This window comes from Chiloscyllium punctatum, chromosome 6 (genome assembly GCF_047496795.1).
Source record: "Chiloscyllium punctatum isolate Juve2018m chromosome 6, sChiPun1.3, whole genome shotgun sequence".
Lineage (NCBI taxonomy): Eukaryota > Metazoa > Chordata > Chondrichthyes > Orectolobiformes > Hemiscylliidae > Chiloscyllium > Chiloscyllium punctatum.
Window position 1 is genome coordinate 30,487,474 of NC_092744.1, and position 21,868 is coordinate 30,509,341.

The 21,868-nt window shown below is 39.8% G+C and overlaps 3 protein-coding genes across 4 annotated transcripts in view; 1 reads left to right on the forward strand and 2 right to left on the reverse strand.

Moving 5' to 3' along the window:
• Positions 1-2,291: 2,291 nt before the first annotated feature.
• Positions 2,292-3,360, reverse strand: LOC140478829 (protein NCBP2AS2-like). Its single transcript, XM_072572279.1, has one exon. The coding sequence runs from the start codon at positions 3,053-3,055 to the stop codon at positions 2,765-2,767; it is 291 nt and encodes a 96-aa protein (XP_072428380.1). The 5' UTR covers positions 3,056-3,360; the 3' UTR covers positions 2,292-2,764.
• ncbp2 (nuclear cap binding protein subunit 2) lies at positions 3,345-16,699 on the forward strand. Of its 2 annotated transcripts, none has more exons than XM_072572278.1 (4): positions 3,345-3,472; positions 9,134-9,315; positions 15,483-15,621; positions 16,350-16,699. In XM_072572278.1, the coding sequence occupies exons 2-4, from the start codon at positions 9,266-9,268 to the stop codon at positions 16,446-16,448; spliced, it is 288 nt and encodes a 95-aa protein (XP_072428379.1). In that variant the 5' UTR covers positions 3,345-3,472; positions 9,134-9,265; the 3' UTR covers positions 16,449-16,699. The 2 variants fall into 2 exon arrangements, with proteins under 2 accessions (XP_072428379.1, XP_072428378.1); XM_072572277.1 differs by having other exon boundaries at positions 3,400-3,577.
• Positions 16,700-18,940: 2,241 nt separating this feature from the next.
• Positions 18,941-21,868, reverse strand: part of LOC140478644 (uncharacterized) — a 38,842-nt gene continuing 35,914 nt past the window's right edge. The window contains exon 10 of the mRNA XM_072571860.1: positions 18,941-21,364. Coding sequence (XP_072427961.1) covers positions 21,254-21,364 — 111 coding nt within the window. The 3' untranslated portion in view covers positions 18,941-21,253. The remainder of the gene's footprint in view (positions 21,365-21,868) is intronic.

Genomic DNA, 21,868 nt, shown 5'->3' on the forward strand with positions numbered 1-21,868 from the left:
AATACTGGAAGAACAACAGTGATAGAAGATTCAATAGTTAAGGAGTAAAGAGGGGATTCTGCAGCCACAGGCATGAATCCAGGATGGTGAGTTCTTTCCCTGGTGTCAGGGATAAAAATGTCACTGAACTTGTGCAGAACACCCAGGATATGAACATTGTTGTTAATAATATGGACAATCTAGCTAGAAAAAAGGTGCAGCCAGAATTTAGGAACCTGCTCACCTTACCCCAATTGAAGCCCTTAAGTAGGCAACTAATGACTATTTAAGGACTGCTTGCCAACAGAACACAATTATGAGGCTAGCGAGAGGAATTCAGGAGCAGGAAAGAATTTCAGAAAGTCACCCCACTCAAATCTTGGGTGGGTAGTGGGACTTTCATCAACGACCTTCATTCAACATTAGGGACTTCCTCCACAAGTTCTACTCCCATGAGTACCACTGCAATTATTTCCCTTCCAGTCCTTCGAACAGTCAATCCAAGCGGTGAGAATTCCTTGACATCAAGGCCACATTTGACCAATTATGATATCAAGAAGTCCTTGCAAAACCACAGAAAATAGGAATCATAGGAGTAATACCTAGCATAAAGGAAGATGGCTATGGTTGTCAGAGGTCAGTCATTTTCGCTCCAGAACAACTCTGCAAGAATTCCACTGGGTGAGGTTATGTACCCAACGATTTTCAGCAATGACCTTAACTCTATTAAAAGACCAGAAACAGGGATATTTGCAGTTGATTGTGCAATGTTCAGCGCCATTTGTGACTTCAGATAATGCAGCAAGATGTGGACAATATACAAGTTTCAAGTCGCAAGTAACATTTTAACCACGTAAGTGCCAGGCAATGACCATTTCCAATGAAAGAAAACCATTGCCCTATGCCATTCAATGGCATTACGATTGCTGAATTCATTACTATCAACATCCTGGGGTTACTATTGACCAGAAACTGAACTGGACTTGTCATATAAATATTGTGGCTACAAAAGTAGGCCAGAGTATAGGGATCCTGCTGTGATTAACTCATGTGACTGTCCAAAGACTGTTCACCATGTACAAGGCTCGCAGTCAGGCATGTGACAGAATACTCCCCACTTGCTTGTATGAGTACAACTTCAGAGTCGAGAGTATCGTGCTGGGAAAGCACAGCAGGTCAGGCAGCATCCAAGGAGCAGTAAAATCTAGGTTTTGGGCATAAGCCCTTCATCAGGCATGTCCGAAAATGTCGATTCTCCTGCCCCTCGGATGCTGCCTGACCTGCACCACACTCTCAACTCTGATCTCTAGCATCTGCAGTCCTCACTTTCTTTGAGGACAATGCCAAGAAAACTATAGAAGCTTGACTTCATTCCAGAACAAAGTAGTCCTGTTAATTGGCATCACATTCACATCCTCCACAGTATTAGTACACACAGTAGCAGCAGTGTATACAAGCTGCACTGCACAAATTCAACAAGGTTCTCAGACATCATCTTCCAAATATCTGAACACTACTCTCTCAAAAGACTGGGCAGCAAACACATGAGAACACTAACACCTGCAAGATCTCCCTGATGCTGCTCAACAAATAATGAAATCCAAAGTCACTAGGTCAAAATCCTGGGACCTGTTACCAACATTATAGTGAGTGTACTTTCAGCAACTGGATGCAACCTTCCAATGACAACTTGGGCTGGAAGATAAATGCTGGCTGTATCAGTGACACCCACTTATCATACATGAATATTTAAAAAGATAGGTCAATTGATCTGGACCAATCTCAAGTCACCATTGTTGCTGCATATAAAAACAAAATGACTGTGCATGTTGGAGTTCTGAAATAAAAACAAAGTGCTGGAAAACTTCAGCAGGTTTGGTAAAGTCTAAGCTTTGAAATTCCCACTCTAACCTCACATTGCACACTTTAAATGCCACTCCTAAAAAAAGTTTTGATCATTACTTCTAAAATTTCTTTGCATGGTTCAGTCTCAAGTTATGTTGAGCAATCCACAACATGGTTTGGGTGGGACATTTAAGATACTATATGAATGCAAGTTGTTAAAACAACTAAAAGTTCCAGATTGTGTTCTTTCAGCTTAATTTCTAAATAATGCTCTCTCATTAGGGACCCAGATTTTAAGAAGGCTTGAAATGTCCGCTATCAATGCATTATCATGAACAAGTGTAGCCTGAGGTTATTTTCCTGTGAACTGCATTGCCTTTATTTTAAAATATATTTAAACATAAATGGCACCATGTAAGGTTTCCACTTTATAAATAAAAAATGATTTGTCCAAGTAATAAGGCAAATAACAATTAACAATGTTTTCTTTAATTCTTTGGACTATCACAGGACATTTCTGACGAATTGTGTGCACGGTTTACATTGTCATCAACTAATTTGCACAGCATTTAAAGTGAATCTCAAATAGTTACAGCACAATTGCGGCCAACATAGGAAAATTGTCAGATGGCATCTATTTAATCTGACAATCTGGTGAAAAAGTCAAGATTCTGATCTTGTGCTGGCGACAATAAATATTCATAACATTTCAAAAGAATTTCAAAGTCAGTGTGTCGCTACGTCGGAATCCAACCACCATGAATACTGAAAGGGAATTTACCCAAATGTCAGCTGGAGTATCCCCAGGACATATGTTTACCGTGGTGCATTTAAAATAGGATAACTTTTCAAAGTCTTCCTCTTTGGTCCAGTCACCACAGCAGGTGTCGGGGAGTACGGAGAATCAACTCCGAGGACATTCCAGTTTTTAATGTATTTTTCACTTTTCACCTTTCGTCTTCCCCAAAGAGTCCTTCAGCTCCTTCGCAATGGCGTCTTTCAGTTCGGCCAGTTTCTTGTTGAGGCCGCGGGGAACGTCTCCCTTCTCCAGGAGCTGCCGCAGGGCGTTGAATTGACTCAGTCGCTCGGCCACATTCTGGCCTCTCAGCTGGAGCCGTGCTATCACATAGACGGTGATCTGGGCCGCTCGCCGCATCGGCATAGACTCCGACAGCTTCTCGATCAGCCGTGCATTATTCAACACCGACTGCAGCAGCTTTCGCAGTACCATGGCGGGCACACAGCCTCCAGCTCTTGCCCCGCTCACCTCCCTTACTGACTTCCCCGCTACTCGGCCATCGACTCCATCGTCCAATCACCATGGAAACGACTTGATCATCTCGGCGATCGGCTGCAACGCTCCGTCACTTTCACAGTCCGGCGGGCAGGAGAGACCATTTGTTTCTAAAAACAAAACAATGCATCTTGCTCATATTTTGCCTTTGCAGAAACTGAATGTAAACACTAACCATTGTGCATTTTCTGATTCTAAATTGGACGACAATTCTCGCCAAAAGACGGTTTAATTTCAGGAACGATCAGCCCGGAGGCGGCGGTAGCACGGACCGTTTCAAGTGGACGGACAGGAAGAGGACGGGGATTTCCAGTCACGTGCTGCTCCCGGCAGTTCGGGTCCGTTTGGTTGGAGGTTGCTGTTTGTTTTTATTTCTCTAGTGTCATGTCTATTGTATTGAATGCCCTCAATAGTGATTCTCATGTGGAGCTGAGCCAGTACCGGGATCAACATTTCCGGGTAATGCGTCTATTGTGTTCTCTTCCCGACCTGTTATAACCTGAGTTAACCAGACAGTACCTCCCTAGTTACAGCCAGACAGAAAGTGAACGTTGTTGGTGCCTGGAACAAGTTGGGATAATACCCCCGAGGGAGGGAGGGATAGAACGATCGCTAACGGGGGGCGGCACTGCTGCCTCACAGCGCCATGGACCCAGGTTCAATTCCTGCCTCGGGTCACTGTCTATGTCAAGTTTGCACATTCTTCCCGTGTCTGCGTGGCCTTTCCTCCAGGTGCTCATAGTTTAGGTCCATTAGTCAGGGTAAGTCTGGATGGGTTACTCTTCGGAGGGTCGGGGTGGACTTGCTGGGCCGAAGGACCTGTTTCTACACTAGGTAATCTAATCTAATGGAATATTGGTCTTCCTCTCAAAAAGACCTGGAAAAGGCAGGTGTACTTCTATTTGTGCAGTGCCTTTGCTAGACCAAGTTTAATTCATGGGCGCAGCAATGCAGAAAAGCCTTGGTAGGGGAGCAGTGCAAATTCCTTAATTCTGATTAAAAGAGTTATATTTTGAGGACTGATTGTACATAGAACATAGAATATCGAAGAATACAGCGCAGTACAGGCCCTTCGCCCCTCGATGTTGTGCCGATCAAAGCCCACCTAACCTACACTATCCCACTATCCTCCATATACCTATCCAATGCCCGCTTAAATACTCATAAAGAGGGAGAGTCCACCACTGCTACTGGCAGGGCATTCCATGAACTTACAACTCGCTGAGTGAAGAACCTACCCCTAACATCAGTCCTATATCTACCCCCCCCCTTAATTTAAAGCTATGCCCCCTTGTAATAGCTGACTCCATACGTGGAAAAAGGTTCTCACTGTCAACCCTATCTAACCCCCTAATCATCTTGTACACCTCTATCAAGTCACCCCTAAACCTTCTTTTCTCCAATGAAAACAGCCCCAAGTGCCTCAGCCTTTCCTCATAGGTTCTTCCTACCATACCAGGCAACATCCTGGTAAACTTCCTCTGCACCCGTTCCAGTGCCTCCACATCCTTCCTATAGTATGGCGACCAAAACTGCACACAATATTCCAGATGCGGCCGCACCAGAGTCTTATACAACTGCAGCATGACCTCAGGACTCCGGAACTCAATTCCTCTACTAATAAAAGCCAGTACGCCATATGCCTTCTTCACTGCACTATTTACCTGGGTGGCAACTTTCAGAGATCTGTGTACATGGACACCAAGATCCCTCTGCTCTTCCACACTACCAAGTATCCGACCATTAGCCCAGTACCCCATCTTTTTGTTACTCTTACCAAAGTGAATCACCTCACACTTAGCTACATTGAACTCCATTTGCCACCTTTCTGCCCAGCTCTGCAGCTTCTCTATATCCCGCTGTAACCTGCCACATCCTTCCTCACTGTCTACAACTCCTCTGACTTTCGTATCATCCGCAAACTTGCTCACCCAACCTTCTAACCCTTCCTCCAGGTCATTTATAAAAATGACAAACAGCAATGGTCCCAAAACAGATCCTTGCGGAACACCGCTAGTGACGGTACTCCAAGATGAACCTTTGCCATCAACTACTACCCTCTGTCTTCTTCCAGCCAGCCAATTCCTAATCCAAACCTCCAACTCACCCTCAATGCCATATCTCTGTATTTTCTGCAGTAGCCTACCATGGGGGACCTTATCAAACACCTTACTAAAATCCACATATACCACATCTACCGCTTTCCCCTCATCTACCTCCTTAGTCACCTTCTCAAAGAATTCAATAAGGTTTGTGAGGCACGACCTGCCCTTCACAAAACCATGCTGACTATCCTTGATCACATTATTCTTATCCAGATGTGCATAAATCCTATCCCTTACAATTCTCTCTAAGACTTTGCCCACAACAGAAGTGAGACTCACTGGCCTATAGTTACTAGGATTATCCCTACTCCCCTTCTTGAACAAGGGAACCATGTTTGCTAGCCTCCAGTCCTCTGGCACTACTCCTGAAGACAAAGAGGACACAAAAATCAAGGCCAATGGCTCTGCAATCTCCTCCCTTGCTTCCCAGAGAATCCTAGGATAAATGCCATCAGGCCCAGGGGACTTATCTATTTTCACCCTTGCCAGAATTTCTAACACCTCTTCTCTACATATCTCAAAGCCATCCATTCTACTTATTCGTGCCTCAGTATTCATATCGACAACAATGTCCTGTTCCTGAGTGAATACTGACGAAAAGTATTCATTCAGTGCCTCCCCAATCTCTTCAGCCTCCACACGCAACTTCCCATTACTATCCTTGATTGGACCTATTCCTACCCTAGTCATTCTTTTATTCCTAACATACCTATAGAAAGCCTTAGGGTTTTCCCTAATCCTACCAACTAAGGACCTTTCATGTCCCCTCCTTGCTGCTCTTAGCTCTCTCTTCAGGTCCTTCCGGGCTACCTTCTAACTCTCAATCGCCCCTATTGAACCTTCACGCCTCATCTTTACAAAGGCCGCCCTTTTCCATTTAACAAGGGATTCCAATTCCTTATTAAACCACGGCTCCCTCACACGACCCTTTCCTCCCTGCCTGATAGGTACGTACTTATCAAGGACACTCAATAGTTGCTCCTTGAACAAGTTCCACACATCAATTACGCTCTTGCCTTGGAATCTACTTTTCCAATCCACACATCCTAAGTCATGCCTCACCGCATCATAATTTCCCTGCCCCCAGCTATAACTCTTGCCCTGTAGTACACACTTATCCCTCTCCATCACTAGAGTAAAAATCACCGAATTGTGGTCACTGTCCCCAAAGTGCTCACCTACCTCTAGTTCTAATACCTGGCCTGGTTCGTTACCCAGAACCAAATCCAGTATGGCCTCACCTCTTGTTGGCTTATCTACATATTGTGTCAGGAAACTCTCCTGCACACATTGGACAAACACTGACCCATCTAATGAACTTGAGCTATAGCTTTCCCAATCAATATTGGGAAAGTTAAAGTCCCCCATAACAACCACCCCATTACTGTCACTCCTCTCCTGAATCATCTTCGCAATCCTTTCTTCAACGATTCTAGGACTATTAGGAGGCCTGTAAAAGACTCCTAACAGGGTGACCTCACCTCTCCTATTCCTAACCTCAACCCAAACTACCTCAGATGGCAAATCTTCGTCCATCTTCCTTTCCACCGCTGTAATACTATCTTTGACAAGCAAAGCCACACCCCCCCCCTCTTTTACCCCCACCTCTGACCCTACTAAAACATTTAAACCCTGGAACCTGCAACAGCCAATCCTGTCCCTGATCTAGCCATGTCTCCGTAATAGCCACAACATCGAAGTCCCAGGTACCAACCCACGCTGCAAGTTCACCTACCTTATTTCGTATACTTCTGGCATTAAAGTATACACACTTCAAGCCACTCTTCTGTTTACAGGCACCCTCCTTTAAGATTGATGCCATATTCCTAACGTCCCTACACTCCAGGTCCTGTACCCTAAAGCTACAGTCTGGGTTCCCATGCCCCTGCAGAGTTAGTTTAAACCCCCCCCAAGAGCACTAGCAAACCTCCCCCCAAGGATACTGGTGCCCCTCAGGTTCAGGTGCAGACCATCTGATTGTTGAGAGATTGTGTAACTCAGGTGTTTAAATTGGGAAGCATTGCAAACTGAGGACAGTGGAAAACTTCAAAAGATTATTGACAAGTGGTCGATATTCAGTTCTGTTAATTTTGATAGGATGTGGAGAAACAATATAAAATAAAGTACTGCTGTAATGTGTTGTAGGAGCAGAGAAATCTGACAGGACAAATGGAGTTCATGGTTAAGACAGCAGAAAATGTCTGAGGCTTTATTAAGTTGCACAGAGTGCATGAGACATGAATTAGTTCAGCTGGGCTAATATGTCTAGTTCCGCATACCACACTTTAGGAAAGATATGAATGCATTGGAGAGAACAGAGTGGTTTACAACAATTTTTCCGGGGTGAAACCTTTCCAGTATGAAAATAGATTGGAAAAATTGGGACTGGTTTTCTTAGGAGGAGCTGGAGATGAGATTTGATTGAAGTTCTCAAAATCATGAGAGGTCCGAACAGAATAGACAAGGAGAAACTGTTCCCTCTTGTAAACAGATCAAGAACAGGACAAAAATATAAAGTAATTTGCAAAAATAGTATAGTGATGTCAACAAGATTACCTCTAAGCTGTGCAGCCACTTGGAGAATCCACACACTCCAACATAGGCATTGATTTCAGATTTTGGAAGTCATTGCCACACACAGACCCTCAGAGGTACGCACAGAAGGAGACAAATAAGAGGGAACATGGGGGTGAGATATGGTTTGGGTCTGCAATGTACTACATGGAAATGCAGGTTTAATTGAATATTCGTGAAGGTATTATTTCTATTTAAATAATTGTTTAATGTACAGTGTTAGAGGACAGGAAAATGGCACTAAATCATGATGGTCATTAAAAAAAACCCAGTACAGATATGATGGGCTGAATGACATCCTTCAGCACCATAACGATTCGGTGAACTGGTGGAGGAATTTGAAAGGTTGATGGGAAATTCTATTCCTTCTGAGATAATTCAGAACAATATCTTAAATTTAGAGCTAGATCATTCAGGACTTAAATCAAGGAGTGGTTTTCAAAAATGGTAATGGAAATGTGGAACTCTTTGGCTAAAATTCTGTGAATACCACAAATTTTTATTCTAATTATGTACCTGGGAAAAATAGATTAGTAAATTGAAGAATTTATTGCCTATGATTTGGTAGCATGGTGTAAAAGCCTTAGGGACCAAATTAACAATTTCTAATCTGATATACCAAACTAATTCATAGCCATTTAATTCATTTCATTGTGTACTTTTCTTCTGAAACTTGCATAGTAACATTCCCCATAAAAAGCAATAGGTTAAATGATGGGATAATTTATTTATAATGGTGTTAATTGAGAAATAGCTGCACTGTTCCTTTTCAAATAATGACATTGAATCTTTAATGTTAATCTTGACGTGTGTTTAAGTACTTCTGACAATGCAGTGCTCCCTCAGTACTGATTGAATTGTCAGCTTTTATTATGTACTCAAATGCTTCTCAGGTGCTTGAATACATGACTAATGAACTCTGGAAAGTGACTGCATTGTTAAGCCTGAATGTCATAAGCCTGAAAGTCTTATTTCTTTTCCTCCACACTTGAGAACTTAATGTCAGAATGAGCAGGTAATGGAGGAAAAATTCAACATTTGCTGATTTTTGGATGGGAAATGTAACATGATTTGTATATTTTCCTCAAAACATCGTGATTTAATTCCCAATTTGACAAAGGTGGTGTAAGTTTCATGAGAGCGCCTTACTACCTAGAAGGCACCAGATTCCTGGTGGTAACTGGCTTGCTTTGGTCCTGGCAGTTTGAGAGCGGAAATGCATCCCTCCAAAAATGAAGTGCAATGTTGAATTTCTCCACTAATTGTTAGATTATAGAGAAGTGCCACAGTGCAGAATTTTTTTTATTGTCCTTAAATTCAAATCTTCGTTCTAAAGGGAAGCCGATATGAGCAAGACAAACTGCTGAGATATAGCTGCACTCTCTATGTCGGGAATTTGTCATTTTACACAACTGAGGAACAGATCTATGAACTCTTCTCAAAAAGCGGTGATGTTAAGAGAATCATCATGGGATTAGACAAAATCAAGAAAACCTCATGTGGATTCTGTTTTGTGGAGTATCTTTTATGTGTTAAGTCTTGTTATGTTTTAAATTCAGTTGATTGTTTAGACATAGCTCAGAGTAGTGGTATTAAATGTTTTTAGCCTAAAAAAGGAGACTTGCACTTCTGTAGTGATTTTCATGACCACAAGACATCCCAAAGTGCTCTACAGGAAATGAAATATGTTTGAAGTGTATTTATCACTGTTGTAACAATGTAAGTATGGTAGTGATTCGAATCAATTTTTATAGTGTTAATTGAACAATAAATACAAGCCAGGACAATATAGATAACTAATGCCAGGGCATCTGTCACTTACACCAAGAAAGAAAATGCTTTAAGGAAGCTCCCATATGTCTTCTCTGCCATGCAATGGGATTATGGCTGATTTTCTTTTTATCCTAATTCAGTTCATCCGCCTTGACTATGTATGCCTTAATACCTTTGCAGGTATCTGTTCATTTCTGATTTAAATTTTTTTACTTTAGTTAACATCAATTGTTTTTATTAGGGCAGTCCATACTTCATATTTAATGTGGAGAAATATTTTCCAACTTCTTTCCTGAATGGTTTGATTTGGGTCTGAATTTACAGTATACTACCTTGTCCTAGACTGCTGTAGCAGTGGAAAAGGTTTCAATTATCTATCTGATCATTTATTTTCAAATCCTAAAAAGCTTAATGAGATTGCCCTTAAATTAAGCTTATATTTGCTGGAATAGGTTAATATATCTGCTCCTCCGAATCTGATTGTTGGAGCCCTGTTAACATTATGGTAACTCTGCACAGCATTTCTTGCAAGACTAATATAATGCCCAGAGTTGTAACACTACTTCAGGTATGGTCTAGCCAGCAGCAACATTTCTGCCTCTTTATGATCTGTCTTCCAGTTCTGAAGACAAGCATTGTATTATCCTATTTGATTATGTTTCATTGTATGTGCCCATTACACTTCAGTGATTTTTATTTTTCAGTGCACATGGATCCCTAAATTCCTTCAGACATCTACTATTCACAACTTTTGAGCATGTATATACATGCATTAACTTTTGTTTTGTTCAAAGTGGATGATCTTGCACTGTTGGAATCTGTCAGCAACAACTTTGCTGATTCAATTTACCTACCTCTCTGGTTTATGCTCCTGTATTAACGGCTGCCTGTGAAACCAATAGCTTCTAAAAGCAAATGTGGTTATTTTGCTCTCGTGAATAGTTGATACTTGAGCACAGATACTTCTCAAGTACCACTAGTCACTTTCTTCTAATTTCAGTGCATACTTATTATCCCTACACTGTCTTTAACTGCTTAATCTCCTAAACAGGTTGATCATTTCTCTTCAATTCCACAAGTCTTAATTTCAGATAATATTCTTTCATATGGAATCTTAATTATCTTCTGTAAAAATGACATCCACTAACATTCCCATGTCTTCTATGTGAGTTAGGAAGAGTAGGCCACTCAGCCCCTCAAAGTTGTTCCACCATTTGGTAAGATCATGGCTGATCAGGAATCCTCAACTCTTATTTTCCTGCATCTATCCCATAACCCTTGATACACTTACGGATTAAAAATCTGCAAAATGTTAAAAAGCACCATAATGAAATTAATTGGGTGGTTTGGTATGACTAGTCAGAGTCACACAGCATAGAAACAGACCCTTTGATCTAACTCGTCCATGCCAACCAGGTTTCCCAAACTAAACTACTTCCATTTGCCTGCATATGGTCCATATCTCAACTTTTTCCAATTTGTGTGCCTGTCCAAATGTCTTAAGTGTTGTAATGGTGTCTGTATCTATCACTTCCTCTGGCAGTTCATTCCACATATGAACCATCCTCTGTGTGAAAAAGTTGTCCTCATGTCCCTTTTAAATCTTTCCTATCTCACCTTAACATTATGCTCTGTAGTTTGGAACTCCCCTATCGTAGGGAAATGACCGTTGCTATTAACCCAGTCTGTGTCACTCATGATTTTATAAACCTCGATAAAGCCACTCCTTAAACTCCTGCACTCCAGGGGGGAAAAAAAAGTGCCAGCCTATTCAGCCTCTCTTTTGAACTCCTATCCTCCAGTTCCAGTAAAATCCTTGTAAATCTTTTCTTCACCCTTTCCAGTTTAATACAATCCTTCCTATAGCAGGGCGACCAGAACAGTTCACAGTACTCCAAAAATTACCTCACCAACTTCCTGTACAGCTGCAACATGAACTCCCAACTCTTATACCCAATGCTGGGACCAATGAAGACAAATGCCTTCTTCACCTGTGATGCCACTTTCAAGGAACTATATACCTTAACCCCTAGGTTTCTGTGTTTGACAACACTCCCCAGTTCAGGAGACAAATGGTGTTCTATTTCACCGTTACCTTGAACGGTGCTTGAACTCCAACCATGTACTGTCAGGGTGGCTATGCTCTATAATCATTCACAATTTGGCTATGTATGAATCAATCAAGCCCAGTAGAACCAAAGAAACGATGCAGCACTGAAAGAGATCATTCAGCCCACTGTCTCTGCATTGACTGAATAAACTAGCTGCCCATTTTAATCCCAGCTTCGTGAGCCTGGTCTGCACCCTTGCAAATCACAATATCCTCTCATTTATTATGTATTCCCTAAACTCAAACTTGGAATTCTCGAGGTTGAATTCCCATTTCCACTTTGCCACCTATTCTGCAAAACCATTGTATCATCTTGCAGTTGGCAGCCAATACATTTTGCTGTCAACCACCTGGCCATTTTTTTTGTATTGTCAGATTTCCCAATCATGCCTCCCTCATTTTAAGTCTACATCATTAATAAATGCCACAAATGGCGTGGGATCTTAATGTGAGCTCTATGGAAAACCACTGGAAATCTTTCCATTCACAAAAGTATCCATCAGCCATTATCATTTGTTTCCTGTAACAAAGCAATTTTGGATCCAACTCTCTGCATTTCTCTGTATCCCACAGGATTTAATTGTTTTGACCTAAGAGGTATGTGAGACTTTATATCTATTTCTATAGTCCATGTAGGTAATATCCATTGCACTACCCTCATCAATTTGCTTTGTTTCTTCCTTAGAAATTTAAATTGGGTTGGAGGAAATTATCTTCCTTTAACCGTGCTGACTATTCTTGATTATACCATGCCATTCCAACTAACAGTCTCCGTACTGAATCTAGAAATTTGCCTCCCACTGACTGACGTAATGATATGGCCTATCTCTTGTACCTTTTCTGAATAATTGTACAATGTTGACAAACCTTCAAACCTTTGGTATTCACCTGTCTGGTGAGTATATGTGGGAAAATGTTCAGCATCCACTTTTTGCTGCCTGCCTGCCTTCCTTTTATTTGCTTCGGATCAAATTCATCAGGTTCTGGTTATCTGTCCACCTTCAAGTAGGTCAGTCCCTCTAGTATTTACCTTCACATCATGCTTATTTTTTTCCTATTATTTACCACTTTTCTTTAATTAGAATGTCTGATCGTTCCTCTCCTATGTGAATGGAGACAAAGTACTTGTGTAGACGCCTCCCCACATCTTCTGCATTCATACGCAAGTTACCATTTACACCTTTGATAGGCCCTAATCTTTCCTTCATCATCCTTTTACTCTTAAACTACTGATAACATATCTTTTTTGGATTTTCCTTAATTTTAGCAGCCAATTTTTTTTTCAATATCCTCTTTGCTTTCCTAACTTTATTTTTTAACCTCACCCCTGTACATTCTGAACTCCTCCAAAGCCTCCTAAAATTAAACTTCCTTTGAGATTGTCATAAGCCCTCTCTTTCTGCTCCTGGGTAACCAGGAGACTGGATTTGGTGGAATCGGTTTATTTTTATGGAGGAGTCATGTAAACTAAATCACTGCAAGTTTTTGAAAGAGGTGATAAATTATTTTGAAAATTTGGGGGTTTGAGGAGCTGGCACGAAGAGGAGTTGAGGCCTTGGTCATATTAGCCATAATCTTATTGAATGGCAGAGGGGCTGAGCAGCCTTCTACTTGCTCCTATTTCTTGACTACTTCTGTTCTTTCACTTTGCCCCACTGATTTGCACTGGCTTACCTTCAGGTAGATGTATGCAGTCCACGTTTTGTCAGATCATCTCTGCTTTGTAAAATTTGCCTTCTTTCAATTTAAAATTTGTACACCTGTGTTCTATCTTTGTCCCTTTCCATGATGATGCTAAATCTACCTATTAAGAACTCTATCTCCAAAGTGGTCACCCACTGCTTTTACAACTAGCTGCCACCTTCATTTTCTAAGACTTGCGCCTTGTTGGGCATGCTGCATAAAAACATTCCCTTGAATGCGGTTCAAGAATTTTGTGCCTTTCATATTGTTTCTGCCTACCCTTGATAATCTTGTTATCTTTGTTGGCCTTAAAAACTTGGAAGGACTCTGCGTGTAATGTTCTTTTTGAGGAAGACTTCCAAGGACTCGTGCTTTTGTGAGAAAAACAAATCTGCTAATTTGTTTTAGATGGGCACGCCCGTAATTTTGAAATTGTGACCTTGAGTTCTTGTTCCCTCACAAGAGGAAACATCCTTTCCACGTACACCTGTTAAAATCTCTCAGGATCTTGTTTCAATTAAGCTGTGATTTTAAACTCCAGTGGGTATGCATGTAGCCTAACCAACCATTCCTCATAAGACAACCAACCCATTCCAGGTATTACTTTAGTAAACTGCTTGTAACTCATTTGTCCTTCTTTAATTAAGGACACCAATACGATACGTGGTCTCACTTATACCCAGTGTAACTGAAGAATTAGTTCCTACTTATATGTTACATTTTCTTGAAAATAAACAATGACATTATATTAGCTTATCTGATTACTTGCTATACCTGCACAAATTACAGCTCGTGATTTTGTACACTGAGATAGCCATATCCCTCTGCATGGTAAAAACAATGACTGCAGATGCTGAAAACCAAATACTGGATTAGTGGTGCTGGAAGAGCACAGCAGTTCAGGCAGCATCCAACGAGCAGCGAAATCGACGTTTCGGGCAAAAGCCCTTCATCAGGAATAAAGGCAGTGAGCCTGAAGCATGTCAGGAATTATCTCTCCATGCTTCAGGCTCACTGCCTTTATTCCTGATGAAGGGCTTTTGCCCGAAACGTCGATTTCGCTGCTCGTTGGATGCTGCCTGAACTGCTGTGCTCTTCCAGCACCACTAATCCAGTATTTGGTTTTCAGCATCTGCAGTCATTGTTTTTACCTTGTTGATTTTAACCCTACTGCGAATCCTCTTGCAAGGATGCCTGCCTTGAAGAAGTTTTCCTCCTCTCTCTACAAGAATCTCAGGGAGTCCCTCTCCCACTGCAACTCCCAGGTCATTTCCTCTGCTGTGAAGCTCTTCAACCATGTCGTGACTCCTTGACTTGTCCGACCTGCCTATCATCTTTTCCACCTATCCACTCCACCCTCTCCTCCTTGACCTATCACCTACATCTCCTCCCCCACTCACCCATTGTACTCTGTGCTACTCTCTCCCCACCCCCACCCTCCTCTAGCTTATCTCTCCATGCTTCAGGCTCACTGCCTTTATTCCTGATGAAGGGCTTTTGCCCGAAACGTCGATTTCGCTGCTCGTTGGATGCTGCCTGAACTGCTGTGCTCTTCCAGCACCACTAATCCAGTATATCCCTCTGCATCTCAATTCTGCAATCTCTTGCCTGTCAGATTGGTGTTTTTTTTTCCTGACAAAATAGACAATTTCACATTTTCCTATCTCATGCTTTGTTTGCCAGCTCTTTGCCCACTTAACCTATTTATATATCAGTATTGTTGCCCCTGTACAATTCAGTTTACTTTCCTATCCTTGTATGTCCAGAAAGTTACCCATTAATGCTTCTGGTTAGCCAGCCTATCTTCTGTACATGTCAATGTTACGCCTACACCATGAGCTTTTATTTGTGCAATAACCTTTGAGGCACCTTATCAACTGACTACTGGAAATTTAAATACATCCACTGGATATCCAATAAATCGTTCAAATATGATTTCCCTTTGATAAACCACGTTGAATTGAGTCCTGTGATCCTTCAAAATGTTAACTAGGTTTTCTCTTCAGATGCAGCCTGACCACCTGAGTTTTTCCCAATATTTTGCATTTTTTTTGCTTCAAGTCTCCAGCTTCTGCAGTTTAGTTTTTAAGTGGTGGTTTATCCTTAATGCGATAATTAGATATTACACACGAGCTGATGCTGAACAATGCATGAGATTTATTAATGGAACACGCCTGGATGATCGGATCATCAGAACAGACTGGGATACTGGTTTCAGAGAAGGCAGGCAATTTGGACGAGGCAAATCTGGTGGTCAGGTATGTGGTTTCTTTATAATATGGTATGTGCAATCACATCTTGTAAACTTTAAATAAAGACACAAGATGAAAGTGTAGTTTTATCTGGTGTACTTTTTTTCATTGAGAATTTTAGTACCGTTGCAAAGTAACTGGCAAAACTTTACTGTTTTAAAAGATGATTGATGATTTTAAGTTGTCATAATGTGCTAAAACAACTTATGATCCGAATCATTTGTATTTATGCTCATTAAGGGTGGAACAGAATTATTTGGTTGAATTCATGAGTTTTAATTGCCCTTTGTTTTGAACAGTATGGTGAAATCACCTCACGAAACCAGACTGTTTTGTAACTAATGTCACTTGCTATAGTATTTATAAAAATCTAAATAATGCATTGACAGACATCAGTATAATGGAATTCAAAACTGAATCCAAGTGAGTAGATGTTTAGAACTCCTAGGTATATTTTTAAATGGAGGTCTGAACTGATATTATCTTGTCTAATGATTAAAATTTAGCTGACTGCTATGCAGTATGGTATTGGTTGTCCATACCAGGAGTTACAGAAGCCAAATGCCAAGGGAATTTAAATAATGAGTGTACAATTATGCTTATTAGCTTGGGGCACAGAAAAACTCTTTCGTGAACAAGTGTCTTTATTCTAATAGAATTCTCACATTATTGACTTGTATTAGAAGATCATGGACACAATACATTTTTATTTCCTTTGTACTTTTTTTTTGCAGGTACGTGACGAATATAGGACTGATTATGATGCTGGCAGAGGTGGATTTGGGAAATTGGTCCAGATGCAGAGGGTTCCAGAACCAAGACAGAAATTCTAAAGTTTCAATGGCTGTTTTGATATAGTTCAGATAATTAAGCTAGAACCTTAATAGAAGCTTGGGATTGAAACAAATACTTGAATGCCTGTGGCTTTGTGCTGTTTATTCTTTCATAGGCCTATTGAGCTCCTTTTTTTTTCATACTTGCAAAAGAAAGATGCCCTGCTTCTGAGGTGAAATCATTGTTCAATTTTTGTTCCTTGTAATTTTGTCAATTCTAATAAAAATTTAAAATGTCTGCATTTTTGAAAGTTGTAAACCTCATATTTGTTTTCTTGTACAAGTTGTGAAATAACAGTTTGAACTTTTCAAAGCCACCAAAATCCATGTCTATACTGTGGCAAATGGAAAATTTGGATGTTGTTTTAATGTGAACTTTAAGTAGGAACCTTTGCTCTGAATCTGACAGCCTTCACATGAGGTGAGTTATTAATTTTAATGTTAGTTACTCGATATTAGTGATATGTGGGTTTTGAAGTTTGACTTAACTCTGTTAGTACTGGCTGTTCAAGTTTCCTGGAACAATTGCATGGGTGCTGAGCCTTGACAGAAATATGCTAATAATTACTCAGTATTCACAATGGTTTCCTTACCTTGTGTAAAAGGCTTTGGCCACACTCTGTTACTTCACACAGTGTGAAGATGCCACGTTTACTTAGATTGGAAGCTCTTTTATACAGCACAACTGCTACGTAAGCACTGTGAGAGTCTGATACACCTGCAACTCTGAGGATTTGTGGGGTGGGAAGGGAACAGAGGTATGTCACAATACCAGGACCTCCTTTTTATCAGTGGCTTCTGATGTAGCATTTGTTTAGTGCAACATTGGCGTATAATCACAGTGATTGCAGCTACTCAAAGATGGCTCACCTCTGCTAAAGTGGCATTAAATTATGAGCACAGTACTTTAGATGAGATTTCGTAGAATGGTACCAAAGATGAGGGACTTCAGTCCTGCAGAGATCAGAGAAGGTTTAATTCATAAAATTCCTATGATATGGGAACAGACCATTTGATGGCCCAGCAGGCCCACACCGACCCTCCAAACAGCATCTCACCCAGACCAATCTCTTCCCTTGAACCCTGCATTTCCCTTGGCACACAAGTGACAAATTTTTGGTGCCACTCAGTGCAGTCGTAGAGTCTCATAACATTTGATTCTGACTGTAGACCTAGGGAAACCATTCTACCACACTTAGCGACAAGCTTTCTATTTAGAACTTTCAGCTCAAGTTAAAACTGTTTGAATGCTTTAACTTTCACTGTTCCTGTTTTTTTGTTTTAGAATCATGGAATCTCTACAGTTCTATTTAGTCCATCAATTTTGCATGAGGTTTTTACCATGGCTAATCATATTAACTTGCATATCTTTGGACTGTGGGAGGAAACCTATGCTGACACAGGGAAAATGTGCAAACTCCACATCGTCGTTTAAGGCTGGAATCAAACCCAGTCTGATACTACGTGGCAGCAGTGCTAACTACTGAGCCACCCTGCTGCCTCTCTGAAAATCTGAACTAGAACTTATCAATGTTTTGCCTTTGCACCTTTGCTCAAAACTGACTGGGCAGAGTCTAATTTCATAAGATTTCTGATCTCAATGTAACTGTATTAAGATTTGAGTGGAAGGATTCCATGATTGAATGGAATGTTGAGTCACTGAACATAATTGTATCTTACAACAGTGACAGCAATGCAAAAGTATTTCATTAGTTATAGTCAGGGACATCCAGTAGTTGCAGTAAGTATTATATAAATGCATTTTTTCCCATATTCCTGTAAGATGAGAAATTGCTTATTTTTTTAAGACCGCCATTTCATGTAAATTCATTCTCAAATTTATTTTTCAAATAAGCCTTACCTGAAAACAAATTCCCAATTTTAGAAAAAAAAGGTACATACTCAAACTGTGACTTGCTGTTTTTTAAAAAACAGCAAAATTACAGACTTGACACCAAGAAGCCAGTGTGCATTTATTTTCCCACTTAGCTATCTGATAACCAGGAATAGGTTTCTGAGTAGTTAACATTAAAATAACATGACAGAAAGACTAGTCACCTCAGTACTTTAGTTGCTCAATACCACTTTGCAAGCCAGGAGAGTAGTTGCATATACTCAGGGTGATAATTACAATTAGAGAGTTATTAGCTATCATGAGAGATTACTAACAATTACATCATATTGCACAATGCTGGTTGATGAGAAAGTGGTTTTTTGAAGGATCAGAGATGCCCACCTGGAGATGACATTTAAAACAATTTCACACATTATTGTAAAGATTAAACCATCATTATCAATTTCAGGGAATTTATCATGCAGTAGAAACTAACTGCATATATCAAGAAAACTCAAAATAATTTTCTTCCATATGTAGGCTACTATTTAAAATGAAATTAATATGCATGTACTTCAAAAATGTATACATTTTTATGTTAATTCAGATTTAGGGCAACTTAATTGAATCACATGGATAACAGCATTACACAAATACATCTTGGCAATGTGTTCTACTTTATTCTCTTATATACAGTGCAATTAACTGGCAAAAACATCTCCCAAAAGGAGCATTACACTGCACACCAAAAAGAAAACGAAAACATTATAGGGAGGACAAAGAAGCCAGTAAGAAAGGGTCAAATCATCCTCAAATACTTTATTATCCAATCTTCATAACACAGAACTAATTACAACAGCTTTCCTTGCAGTAATTAAAAAAGTCTCCTACTTACAGCTTCTATTATTGCACTAATGTTTATAATTTAACACATCTTTCATCTCCTAATCTGTAAAAGACTTGGTGGGATTCAGGACACAGCACAATATAATGTACTAAGATAGTTGTATCTCAGTACAAAATAGCTGCTATTAATATTTAATTTCATCATTGCACCCTCCTAAAGGGTACGGGACCTATGGTACACTGTTCAACACCATAATGCAGACTGAGCGCAACTACTTGGTGCCAATGAGGGTTTGAACATTCTAAGTTAAAGTTGCGTCAAGGAGCGTGAAACCACAGTACCAAGATAAGGCAGTTTATTTTCATAACCAGAACTTCCATCTGCAAGTACCCAACAGTTAAGATAAAGATCAGTTTCTGATTTAAATACTTAGCAAGAGGCACTGGAGTATTATAGAAGGAAGTTTTAATGATTTTTCAATTACAGATTTCATTTCAAGTGATTGGGACAATTTACTGTTGCAATGGAATACATATTTTCAAAGCATTGAATATACATATTCTAGGTTTACTCTGGGTTCAGACGGCAAAGGGCAAAATTTTACAAGATTTAACTATGGGAGAGAAAGAAAATCAAACATAAATTCTGAAATCTATTTGCAGTATTGTTGCAAAACACAGTGTGAGGCTAGCTGTCTACATTTTCCCCAATATTTCAAAATTGAGCACATCTAGAAACATTCTCACCCTCAAATACGCATTTATTTAAAACTTTCTGCACTTAGTTTTAGTTTCCATCGTTTAGTTTTAGAAAGGCAAATTAAAAGTTAACATTGGTCAGACACTACTTTTCTAGGTTAAAAATCACATGATTTGACCACTGTGAAAAATATTAAATAAAATGGAACTATAAAAGTACAGTAGTGTAATGGTTGTATTATTTATTCTGAGCACAAGCTTAAATCCCACCATTGCTGTTTGCAAATTTTATGTTAAAAAAAGATAGCAGTAAAATGAGTATGAAGGTGTTGGATTGAAGACTTTAAAAAGCCCAGTAATGAACCTGTGGGTCCTTGCCTAATTTTATATATATATATATATATATATAATGTGACTGCAGTCTCATCCCAACACAAATCACTAGTAGTTCAGGAGATCCACCATTTCAGGCCAATTTAGGGATGGACAACAAATGCCAGTCTAGCTAGCAATGTTCACAGTCAAACTAAAAGCGAAAGGTTGGCATTACCCAAGTATGCAATATCTCAATATGCCTCAATATTTGATGATTAAAATGAAATAAATTCTACACGGAGCCTAGTTCGTTTTTCATTTTCCAGAGATGATATAGCTGAAATAAACTACAAAATAATAATACTTTGTTTAAACAGTAAGGGAAAAGGCTTTTCATCAGTAAAATGCAAGGCAAAAACATGCACCAAGTTAAAGATCAAATTATAACTATGTTACTCCAGAAAATCCATTCCATTGTTTTACTAATAAACTGGAGAAGCACAGCCCAAACATGTGAGAGAGAAAACTTGAGAAATAATTTAAAAAATATGCCTTGGGTTAAACAGGTTAAATTTTAGCACTGATGTCCAACTGTGATCATTGCCTCTGACATTCACAGTCCTGTTCCCAGAGTTCCTGTTTTCTTGTTAATGAAAACATCTTCATTTTTAAACATGCTGCAGCTTAACACAATGACCTCATGGTCATTAAACATCTGTGGGAAAAGTGAAAATCTCCCCAGTGGATACAAAGAGGGGATTCTCACTTAATAATACCTGGAACAATTTCTACACTAAGACTTCAGTTTCCCCCTTAATGTAAATTTAACCACTTCCTTTACTTCAGAGGTTCTCAAAATATGCAGACAAAAAGGAAGTCTAAATTTTTACTCTACTGCTACATGCAATTTGTCAGCAACAGGCCAGTCGAGCAAAGTTGTGCTTTTATTAAGTCTGAATGTGCTCAGGCCATGCATGCACCTGGAAAGAGGTAAACACTGCAACTGTGTCTTCAGTACTTCCTCCCTGCTTTCTGTACATCATGTAACAGAACTGGCAGACCAATTTCCTGGAATGAAATTTCCTGGGAGGAGTCTTAATCACTTGGCAGCTCACTCCATCAGTTTGCACTCACAAAGTTCTCTGTAGATCAGCTTTCTTACTTCAGGCATGTCTTTCTGAGAAAACTGAAATGGTCTTCCTAGAGCCAGGCACTTGCAGTACTAGAAAGGCAATGGAAATATGTCATCAGCACATAAATTCTATACATAGAGAGAGAATTGGAGAGTGGAAATATTGGCAGAAAATGAGAAAACATACCACCACTTGACATGTTGATTCAACAAAGAACAGAGGAACCAAGACAGGAAAATAAAATTATATAATCCCTGAGTACATTTGCAGAAACAAATGTATAAATAGTACAGAAGATCATGTGACACCTATGTTGTGCACACCAAAAACAAGGGATCAGCAATACAAATTAACTAATTTTTTAGTGATGGCTGAAGGCAGAACGTTCACTAGATTACTGGAATAAGTCCCTGTAATTGCTTCTGTTACATGGAACAATGGAAGAGATGTTGATAGCAGTTACACTGCAGTGGAATGGGACTTTAATCATAATTATGAGACACACAATGCTGCTAAGCTGATGATCCAAGCTAAGATGTACCATTTAGGTTTAGTACTTATAGCCAGGGTAGTTAAATTCTCATCGCATTAGT

What these genes read in the sequence shown, in the direction of transcription:
- ncbp2 (XM_072572277.1), top strand. Translation starts at nt 3,503, where the DNA reads ATGTCTATTGTATTGAATGCCCTCAATAGTGATTCTCATGTGGAGCTG. An exon ending in TGTGGATTCTGTTTTGTGGA is followed by an intron (nt 9,316 to 15,482) that starts GTATCTTTTATG and finishes TGCGATAATTAG; the next exon opens with ATATTACACACGAGCTGATG. An exon ending in GAGGCAAATCTGGTGGTCAG is followed by an intron (nt 15,622 to 16,349) that starts GTATGTGGTTTC and finishes TTTTTTTTGCAG; the next exon opens with GTACGTGACGAATATAGGAC.
- LOC140478829 (XM_072572279.1), bottom strand. Translation starts at nt 3,055, where the DNA reads ATGGTACTGCGAAAGCTGCTGCAGTCGGTGTTGAATAATGCACGGCTG.